The 10,685-nt window shown below is 63.3% G+C and overlaps 1 protein-coding gene across 1 annotated transcript; it reads left to right on the top strand.

Moving 5' to 3' along the window:
• Positions 1 to 949: 949 nt before the first annotated feature.
• Positions 950 to 9,791, top strand: LOC137465813 (THAP domain-containing protein 7-like; the record flags this gene model as incomplete). Its single annotated transcript, XM_068177839.1, has 4 exons — positions 950 to 1,028; positions 1,328 to 1,407; positions 6,360 to 6,515; positions 9,636 to 9,791. Coding segments are annotated over exons 2-4 (392 nt in total), but the record flags the coding sequence as incomplete, so codon positions are not given.
• Between the last annotated feature and the right edge of the window lie 894 nt (positions 9,792 to 10,685).

Genomic DNA, 10,685 nt, shown 5'->3' with positions numbered 1-10,685 from the left:
CCCCATGAACCTGTCCCGCACGGTCCGGCGGATGCTGCGGGACGGGGACAGCGACGCTGGGGACAGCAGCGGGGACAGCAGCGGGGACAGCGCCCCCTGAACCCCAAAACCCGGGACCCCAAAACCCGCCCAGGACCCCCCAGGACCCCGCAGCCCTCCGGCGGCGTTTTGGGGCGGGGGTCCCCAAAGCCAATAAAGTGCCTCGAGAGGGTCCCGCTGGGGACCAACTCTGCCCCAGCTGCGGGGGCGAAACCCTAAAACGCCCCGAGACACCCCAAAACCCGCTGGGACACCCCAAAACTGTGTTTGCCCTGATTGAGGGGGCTGAAAGCCCCCAATAAAACCCCAGGATCTCTCCAAACCCCCCAGAGTCTGCTCGAGGTGAGGGGGGAACCCTTTGTACCCAAATTGGGGGCGTGAAATCCCCCAAAACGCCCCGAGACACCCCAAAATCCGCTGGGAGACCCCAAAACCGTCTAAACCCTGATTGGAGGGCTGAAACCCTCATTAAAACCCCGCGATCTCTCCAAATCCCCCAGAGTCTGATCGAGGGGGTGGGCAAGACACTTTGTACCCAAACTGGGGGGGGTGAAATCCCCCCAAACCCCCCTAGACACCCCAAAATCCGCTGGGAGACCCCAAAACCGTCTAAACCCTGATTGGAGGGATGAAACCCTCATTAAAACCCCGCGATCTCTCCAGATCCTCTGCAATCGGCTCGGGGGGGAGGCCAAGACCCTTTTTATTCCAGCTGGGTGGAGAAATCCCCCAAAATCCCCCAAAATCCCCCCCAAATCCCCCCCAAATCCCCCAAAAGCCGACGGGAGGGGGCGCGGAGCGCCCGCGGGAGGGGCGTGGCTTGCATAGCTAATGAGGCGGGGGCGTGGCTCCTCCGACCAATCCCAGCGCGGAACGCAAATGAATCGCGCGCTCGAGGGGAGGGGGGGCGGGTGCCGTTCTCGCGGGTTCCGCGAGCTCTCGCGAGAGTTCCGGGGCGGCCGCGGCGGCGGCGGGATGGGAGCGCCGAGGTGCGGCCGGGCCCGGGCGGGAAGGGGCAAAAAAACGGGGGGAAAACGGGCAAAAACGGGCAAAAAGCGGGCCAGACGGGCGGCCCGGCTTGCGAGGGACACGGGGAGGCGCCTCCGGACGTCGCGGGGGATGTCAGGCCGCGGGGCGGGGCGGAGCGGGGTAGGCCCTGCCTGAGGGGGAGGGGGCGGCGCGGCCGGGGCTGAGGGGGGAGGGCCCCGGGCGGTTTGGGGGTGAGGCCGCGGGGGTTTGGGGGTGTCCCGGGGATGTGGGGAGCGCCGTGACACTCCCGTACCCGCAGATGCCCCGGCACTGCTCCGCCGCCGGCTGCTGCACCCGCGACACCCGCGACACGCGCGGCAGAGGCATCTCCTTCCACCGGTGAGGGACCGCCGGGGGAGGGAGGGAGGGACACCCCACTGCCCGGAGCCCCCCACGGGAACCGTGACCCCCCCCGTCACCGGTGTCACCCCCCCTTAGCAATGGACTGTCCCAGTGTCCCCCCTCTCTCAGCAATGGACTGTCCCAGTGTCCCCCCTCTCTCAACAATAGACTGTCCCAGTGTCCCCCCTCTCTCAGCAATGGACTGTCCCAGTGTCCCCCCTCTCTCAGCAATGGACTGTCCCAGGTGTGTCCCCCCTCTCTCAGCAATGGGCTGTCCCAGTGTCCCCCCTCTCTCAGCAATGGACTGTCCCAGGTGTGTCCCCCCCTCTCTCAGCAATGGACTGTCCCAGGTGTGTCCCCCCCTCTCTCAGCAATGGGCTGTCCCAGGTGTGTCCCCCCCTCTCTCAGCAATGGACTGTCCCAGGTGTGTCCCCCCTCTCTCAGCAATGGGCTGTCCCAGTGTCCCCCCCTCTCTCAGCAATGGACTGTCCCAGTGTCCCCCCTCTCTCAGCAATGGACTGTCCCAGGTGTGTCCCCCTCTCTCAGCAATGGACTGTCCCAGTGTCCCCCCTCTCTCAGCAATGGGCTGTCCCAGTGTCCCCCCTCTCTCAGCAATGGACTGTCCCAGGTGTGTCCCCCTCTCTCAGCAATGGACTGTCCCAGTGTCCCCCCCTCTCTCAGCAATGGACTGTCCCAGTGTCCCCCCTCTCTCAACAATGGACTGTCCCAGGTGTGTCCCCCCTCTCTCAGCAATGGACTGTCCCAGTGTCCCCCCCTCTCTCAGCAATGGGCTGTCCCAGGTGTGTCCCCCCCTCTCTCAGCAATGGACTGTCCCAGTGTCCCCCCCTCTCTCAGCAATGGACTGTCCCAGTGTCCCCCCTCTCTCAGCAATGGACTGTCCCAGTGTCCCCCCTCTCTCAGCAATGGACTGTCCCAGTGTCCCCCCTCTCTCAGCAATGGACTGTCCCAGGTGTGTCCCCCCCTCTCTCAGCAATGGACTGTCCCAGGTGTGTCCCCCCCTCTCTCAGCAATGGGCTGTCCCAGGTGTGTCCCCCCCTCTCTCAGCAATGGACTGTCCCAGGTGTGTCCCCCCTCTCTCAGCAATGGGCTGTCCCAGTGTCCCCCCCTCTCTCAGCAATGGACTGTCCCAGTGTCCCCCCCTCTCTCAGCAATGGACTGTCCCAGGTGTGTCCCCCCTCTCTCAGCAATGGGCTGTCCCAGTGTCCCCCCCTCTCTCAGCAATGGACTGTCCCAGTGTCCCCCCTCTCTCAGCAATGGACTGTCCCAGGTGTGTCCCCCTCTCTCAGCAATGGACTGTCCCAGTGTCCCCCCTCTCTCAGCAATGGGCTGTCCCAGTGTCCCCCCTCTCTCAGCAATGGACTGTCCCAGGTGTGTCCCCCTCTCTCAGCAATGGACTGTCCCAGTGTCCCCCCCTCTCTCAGCAATGGGCTGTCCCAGGTGTGTCCCCCCCCTCTCTCAGCAATGGACTGTCCCAGTGTCCCCCCCTCTCTCAGCAATGGACTGTCCCAGTGTCCCCCCTCTCTCAGCAATGGACTGTCCCAGTGTCCCCCCTCTCTCAGCAATGGACTGTCCCAGTGTCCCCCCTCTCTCAGCAATGGACTGTCCCAGGTGTGTCCCCCCCTCTCTCAGCAATGGGCTGTCCCAGTGTCCCCCCCTCTCTCAGCAATGGACTGTCCCAGTGTCCCCCCTCTCTCAGCAATGGGCTGTCCCAGGTGTGTCCCCCCCTCTCTCAGCAATGGACTGTCCCAGGTGTGTCCCCCTCTCTCAGCAATGGGCTGTCCCAGGTGTGTCCCCCCCTCTCTCAGCAATGGACTGTCCCAGTGTCCCCCCTCTCTCAGCAATGGACTGTCCCAGTGTCCCCCCTCTCTCAGCAATGGACTGTCCCAGTGTCCCCCCTCTCTCAGCAATGGGCTGTCCCAGGTGTGTCCCCCCCTCTCTCAGCAATGGACTGTCCCAGGTGTGTCCCCCCCCTCTCTCAGCAATGGACTGTCCCAGTGTCCCCCCTCTCTCAGCAATGGGCTGTCCCAGGTGTGTCCCCCCCTCTCTCAGCAATGGACTGTCCCAGTGTCCCCCCTCTCTCAGCAATGGGCTGTCCCAGTGTCCCCCCTCTCTCAGCAATGGACTGTCCCAGGTGTGTCCCCCCTCTCTCAGCAATGGACTGTCCCAGTGTCCCCCCTCTCTCAGCAATGGACTGTCCCAGTGTCCCCCCTCTCTCAGCAATGGACTGTCCCAGGTGTGTCCCCCCCTCTCTCAGCAATGGACTGTCCCAGTGTCCCCCCTCTCTCAGCAATGGACTGTCCCAGTGTCCCCCCTCTCTCAGCAATGGACTGTCCCAGTGTCCCCCCTCTCTCAGCAATGGGCTGTCCCAGGTGTGTCCCCCCCTCTCTCAGCAATGGACTGTCCCAGGTGTGTCCCCCCCTCTCTCAGCAATGGACTGTCCCAGTGTCCCCCCTCTCTCAGCAATGGGCTGTCCCAGTGTCCCCCTCTCTCAGCAATGGACTGTCCCAGTGTCCCCCTCTCTCAGCAATGGACTGTCCCAGTGTCCCCCCTCTCTCAGCAATGGACTGTCCCAGGTGTGTCCCCCTTCTCTCAGCAATGGACTGTCCCAGGTGTGTCCCCCCCTCTCTCAGCAATGGACTGTCCCAGTGTCCCCCTCTCTCAGCAATGGACTGTCCCAGGTGTGTCCCCCCCTCTCTCAGCAATGGGCTGTCCCAGTGTCCCCCCTCTCTCAGCAATGGACTGTCCCAGGTGTGTCCCCCCCCTCTCAGCAATGGGCTGTCCCAGTGTCCCCCCCTCTCTCAGCAATGGACTGTCCCAGTGTCCCCCTATCTCAGCAATGGACTGTCCCAGTGTCCCCCTCTCTCAGCAATGGACTGTCCCAGTGTCCCCCCTCTCTCAGCAATGGGCTGTCCCAGTGTCCCCCCTCTCTCAGCAATGGACTGTCCCAGGTGTGTCCCCCCCTCTCTCAGCAATGGGCTGTCCCAGTGTCCCCCCTCTCTCAGCAATGGACTGTCCCAGGTGTGTCCCCCCCTCTCTCAGCAATGGACTGTCCCAGGTGTGTCCCCCTTCTCTCAGCAATGGACTGTCCCAGTGTCCCCCTTCTCTCAGCAATGGGCTGTCCCAGTGTCCCCCCTCTCTCAGCAATGGGCTGTCCCAGTGTCCCCCCTCTCTCAGCAATGGACTGTCCCAGTGTCCCCCCCTCTCTCAGCAATGGACTGTCCCAGTGTCCCCCCTCTCTCAGCAATGGACTGTCCCAGTGTCCCCCCCTCTCTCAGCAATGGACTGTCCCAGTGTCCCCCTCTCTCAGCAATGGGCTGTCCCAGTGTCCCCCCTCTCTCAGCAATGGACTGTCCCAGGTGTGTCCCCCCTCTCTCAGCAATGGACTGTCCCAGGTGTGTCCCCCCTCTCTCAGCAATGGACTGTCCCAGGTGTGTCCCCCCTCTCTCAGCAATGGACTGTCCCAGGTGTCCAGGGTGTGTGTGTCCCCCCCTCACCTGTGTGAGCGCTGTCATTTGTGTCCCCTGTGCCACCTGTGTGACCTCTGTCCCCAGTGTCCCCTGTGTCCCCCCGTCCCCCCATATTCCCTCCATGTCCCCAGTGTCCCCATACAGTGTCCGCAGTGTCCCCGTGTCCCTGTCACTGTCCCCTCAGTGTCCCCTCAGTGTCCCCTCAGTGTCCCCAATATCCCCTCAGTGTCCCCAGTGTCCCCTCAGTGTCCACATTGATGTCCTGGTTGGTGTCCCCAGGCTGCCGTGGTGGGACGACCCGTGCCGGGCGCAGTCCCCAACGTCCCCTCAGTGTCCCCAGTGTCCCCCAATGTCCCCTCAGTGTCCCCAGTGTCCCCCAACATCCCCTCAGTGTCCCCAGTGTCCCCCAATGTCCCCTCAGTGTCCCCAGTGTCCCCAGTGTCCCACAACGTCCTCTCAGTGTCCCCAGTTCCCCCCAACGTCCTCTCAGTGTCCCCAGTTCCCCCCAACGTCCTCTCAGTGTCCCCCGTGTCCCCAGTGTCCCCTCAGTGTCCCCTCAGTGTCCCCTCAGTGTCCCCCAATGTCCCCTCAGTGTCCCCAGTTCCCCCCAACGTCCTCTCAGTGTCCCCAGTGTCCCCAGTGTCCCCCCAGTGTCCCCCCAGTGTCCCCCCAGTGTCCCCAGTGTCCCCAGTGTCCCCCCAGTGTCCCTCCAGTGTCCCCCCAGTGTCCCCTCCGTGTCCCCTCAGTGTCCCCTCAGTGTCCCCAGAGTCCCCTTGGTGTCCCCTGTGACATCCCCTCAGTGTCCCCTCGATGTCCCCAGTGTCCCCTCGGTGTCCCCAGTGTTGTCCCCTCGGTGTCCCCGGTGTCCCCTCGGTGTCCCCAGGCTGTCCCCTCGGTGTCCCCTGTGACGTCCCCTCGGTGTCCCCAGTGACGTCCCCTCGGTGTCCCCGGTGTCCCCTCGGTGTCCCCGGTGTCCCCTCGGTGTCCCCAGTGACGTCCTCTCGGTGTCCCCAGGCTGTCCCCTCGGTGTCCCCAGTGTCCCCTCGGTGTCCCCGGTGTCCCCTCGGTGTCCCCAGTGACGTCCCCCTCGGTGTCCCCAGTGTCCCCTCGGTGTCCCCGGTGTCCCCTCGGTGTCCCCAGTGATGTCCCCTCGGTGTCCCCGGTGTCCCCTCGGTGTCCCCAGTGATGTCCCCTCGGTGTCCCCTGTGACGTCCCCTCGGTGTCCCCAGTGTCCCCTCGGTGTCCCCAGTGTCCCCTCGGTGTCCCCGGTGTCCCCTCGGTGTCCCCAGTGATGTCCCCTCGGTGTCCCCGGTGTCCCCTTGGTGTCCCCAGTGACGTCCCCTCGGTGTCCCCAGTGACGTCCCCTCGGTGTCCCCGGTGTCCCCTCGGTGTCCCCAGTGTCCCCTCGGTGTCCCCGGTGTCCCCTCGGTGTCCCCAGTGACATCCTCTCGGTGTCCCCAGGCTGCCGCGGCGGGACGACCCGCGCCGGGCGCAGTGGCTGGAGAACAGCCGGCGCCGGGACCCGGCCGGGGGCGGCCGCTGGGACCCCAGCTCCAAATACATCTACTTCTGCTCGCAGCACTTCGAGCGCTCCTGCTTCGAGCTCGTGGGCTACAGGTGAGTACAGGTGTGCACAGGTGTGTACAGGTGTGCACAGGTGTGTGTGTGCACAGGTGTGTGTGTGTGCAGGTGTGTGTGTACAGGTGTGTGTGTACATGTGAGCTCCAAATACATCTACTTCTGCTCGCAGCACTTCGAGCGCTCCTGCTTCGAGCTCGTGGGCTACAGGTGAGTGCACAGGTGTGTGTGCACAGGTGTGCACAGGTGTGTGCAGGTGTGTACAGGTGTGTGTGTACAGGTGTGTGTGTGTACAGGTGTGTACAGGTGTGTGTGTGTACAGGTGTGCGCAGGTGAGCTCCAAATACATCTACTTCTGCTCGCAGCACTTCGAGCGCTCCTGCTTCGAGCTCGTGGGCTACAGGTGAGTGCACAGGTGTGTGTGCACAGGTGTGCACAGGTGTGTACAGGTGTGTGTGTGCACAGGTGTGTACAGGTGTATGTACAGGTGTGTGTGTGTACAGGTGTGTGTGTGTACAGGTGTGTGCACAGGTGTGTGTGTGCACAGGTGTGTGTGTGTACAGGTGTGTACAGGTGTGTGTACAGGTGTGTGTGTGCACAGGTGTGTGTGTGTACAGGTGTGCACAGGTGAGCTCCAAATACATCTACTTCTGCTCGCAGCACTTCGAGCGCTCCTGCTTCGAGCTCGTGGGCTAAAGGTGAGTGCACAGGTGTGTGCACAGGTGTGTACAGGTGTGTGTGTGTACAGGTGTGTGCAGGTGTGTGTGTACAGGTGTGTGTGTGCAGGTGAGCTCCAAATACATCTACTTCTGCTCGCAGCACTTCGAGCGCTCCTGCTTCGAGCTCGTGGGCTACAGGTGAGTGCACAGGTGTGTGTGCACAGGTGTGCACAGGTGTGTGTGTGCACAGGTGAGTGTGCCGGTGAATGCACAGGTGAGTGCACAGGTGTGTACAGGTGTGTGTACAGGTGAGCGCACAGGTGTGTGTACAGGTGAGCACACAGGTGTATACAGGTGAGTACAGGTGAGCGCACAGGTGTATACAGGTGTGTGCAGGTGAATGCACATGTGTGTACAGGTGAGTGCACAGGTGTATACAGGTGAGTACAGGTGAGTACAGGTGAGTGCACAGGTGTATACAGGTGTGTGCAGGTGAATGCACAGGTGAATGCACAGGTGAGTACAGGTGTGTGCAGGTGTGTGTACAGGTGAGTACAGGTGTGTGCACATGTGTGTACAGGTGAGTGCACAGGTGTGTGCAGGTGTATACAGGTGTGTGTGCCGGTGAGTGCACAGGTGTGTGCAGGTGAATGAGTACAGGTGTGTGCAGGTGTGTGCACAGGTGTGGTGAGCATACAGGGGGGGTTGGGGAGGCTGCATGTGGGGCTGGGCTGGGCTACAGGTGAGCCTGGGGCTGCAGGTGAGTCCAGGGTATCGAAGTGTGTGCAGCGCGTACAGGTGTGTTCATGGCATGCAGGTGTGTCGGGTGATCCAGGTGTGTTGGGTGATCCAGGTGTGTCAGGTGTGTACAGGTGTGTGCAGGTGATCCAGGTGTGTCAGGTGTGTACAGGTGTGTGCAGGTGATCCAGGTGTGTCAGGTGTGTACAGGTGTGTGCAGGTGATCCAGGTGTGTCAGGTGATCCAGGTGTGTCCAGGTGTGTGCAGGTGATCCAGGTGTGTGCAGGTGATCCAGGTGTGTCAGGTGATCCAGGTGTGTCAGGTGTGTGCAGGTGATCCAGGTGTGTCCAGGTGTGTGCAGGTGACCCAGGTGTGTGCAGGTGATCCAGGTGTGTCAGGTGATCCAGGTGTGTCCAGGTGTGTCGGGTGATCCAGGTGTGTCAGGTGATCCAGGTGTGTCCAGGTGTGTCGGGTGATCCAGGTGTGTCAGGTGATCCAGGTGTGTCTGGTGATCCAGGTGTGTCAGGTGATCCAGGTGTGTCAGGTGTGTGCAGGTGATCCAGGTGTGTCGGGTGATCCAGGTGTGTCTGGTGATCCAGGTGTGTCAGGTGATCCAGGTGTGTCAGGTGTGTGCAGGTGATCCAGGTGTGTCGGGTGATCCAGGTGTGTCGGGTGATCCAGGTGTGTTAGGTGATCCAGGTGTGTACAGGTGTGTACCAGTGTGTGCAGGTGATCCAGGTGTGTCAGGTGATCCAGGTGTGTACAGGTGTGTACCGGTGTGTGCAGGTGATCCAGGTGTGTCCAGGTGTGTCAGGTGATCCAGGTGTGTCCAGGTGTGTCGGGTGATCCAGGTGTGTACAGGTGATCCAGGTGTGTCAGGTGATCCAGGTGTGTCAGGTGATCCAGGTGTGTCCAGGTGTGTGCAGGTGATCCAGGTGTGTACAGGTGATCCAGGTGTGTCCAGGTGTGTCGGGTGATCCAGGTGTGTACAGGTGATCCAGGTGTGTCCAGGTGTGTCAGGTGATCCAGGTGTGTCCAGGTGTGTCAGGTGATCCAGGTGTGTCAGGTGATCCAGGTGTGTCCAGGTGTGTCAGGTGATCCAGGTGTGTCGGGTGATCCAGGTGGGATTTGGGCACACACACAGGTGATCCAGGGGATCCAGGTGATCTGGAGGCTCCAGGTGAGCCCTGGGGGGCTGCAGGTGAAAGATCACCCAGGTATTCCAGCCCCCCGCCCCGATTTTGGGGTCCCCACAGTTTCGGGGTCCCCCGATTTTGGGGTGCCCCCGGGGTTTTGGGGTGCCCCCGATTTTGGGGTCTCCCCCGGGGTTTTGGCTCCCCGCGGTTTTGGGGTCTCCACCCGGGGTTTTGTCTTCCCCCTTCTTTGGGGTGCCCCCGGTTCTGGGGTGTCCCCCCGGGGTTTTGGCTCCCCCTGGTTTTGGGGTGCCCCCGGTTCTGGGGTCTCCCCCTCTGGTTTTGGCTCCCCCCGGGGTTTTGGCTCCCCCCGGTTCTGGGCTCCCCCCGGTTTTGGGGTCCCCCCAGGGTTTTGGGGTCTCCCCCCGGTTCTGGGGTCTCCCCCCGGGGTTTTGGCTCCCCCCGGTTTTGGGGTCTCCCCCCGGGGTTTTGGCTCCCCCCGGTTCTGGGCTGTCCCCGGTTTTGGGGTCTCCCCGGGGTTTTGGGGTCTCCCCCCGGTTCTGGGGTGTCCCCCCGGGGTTTCGGGTTCCCCGCGGTTTCGGGGTGCCGCTGACCGCTGTCCCCCGCAGTGGCTACCACCGCCTGAAGGAAGGAGCCGTGCCCACCGTGTTCGCCCCCGGCCCCACACGGCCGCCCCGGCCCCCCCGGCCCCCCCGGCCGCCCCGGCCCCGGCCCCCCCCGGCCGGTGACCCCCCGAAAGCGCCGCGGGGCGCCCGCAGGTGGAGGTGAGCGGGCTGGGGGGGCTCGGCGGGGTTTGGGGGGGCTCGGGGCTCCCCGCTTCGTCCCGCTGCGGCCGGAGCCTTCCCCCTTCCCCGCGGGACCCCTGGACCCCCATTTCCCTGGAACCCCATTTCCCTGGAACCCCCCCCCCATTTCCCACGGACACCCCCATTTCCTCCAGAGCCCCCCATTTCTCCGGGACCCCCCCATTTCCCATGGATCCCCCCCCACCCTTTCCCACGGACCCCCCCCATTTCCCACTGACCCCCCCCCATTTCCCAGAGACCCCCCCCATTTCCCATTGACCCCCCCCCATTTCCCATGGACCCCCCCCATTTCCCACGGACCCCCCATTTCCCATGGACCCCCCCCCATTTCCCACAGACCCCCCCATTTCCCAGAGACCCCCCCCATTTCCCACAGACCCCCCCATTTCCCATGGACCCCCCCATTTCCCAGAGACCCCCCCATTTCCCCCAGACCCCCCCCATTTCCCACAGACCCCCCCCCATTTCCCACAGACCCCCCCCATTTCCCACAGACCCCCCCCCATTTCCCATGGACCCCCCCATTTCCCCGGGACCCCCCCCCATTTTTCTGGGATCCCCCCCCCCCCATTTCCCCCTGGACCCCCCCTTTTCCCGGACCCCCCCTTTTTCAAGACCCCCCCCTCCCACCCCTGGGACCCCCCAGTTTCCCCCCAAATCCCTGCTGGACCCCCCAAAATCCCCCTGGACCCCCCCAAATCCCCGCTGGATACCCCAAATCCTCGCTGGACCCCCCAAAATCCCCTCTGGACCCCCAAATCCCCACTGGATCCCCAATATCCCCGCTGGACCCCCCCCAAATCCCCCTGGACCCCCCAAAATCCCCGCTGGACCCCCCAAATCCCCTCTGGA

The sequence above is a fragment of the Anomalospiza imberbis genome, unplaced genomic scaffold, assembly GCF_031753505.1.
Source record: "Anomalospiza imberbis isolate Cuckoo-Finch-1a 21T00152 unplaced genomic scaffold, ASM3175350v1 scaffold_1111, whole genome shotgun sequence".
NCBI classification, from domain to species: Eukaryota; Metazoa; Chordata; class Aves; order Passeriformes; family Viduidae; genus Anomalospiza; species Anomalospiza imberbis.
Note: the sequence above shows the minus strand (reverse complement) of the source record. Positions and strands in the feature narration are given on the sequence as shown.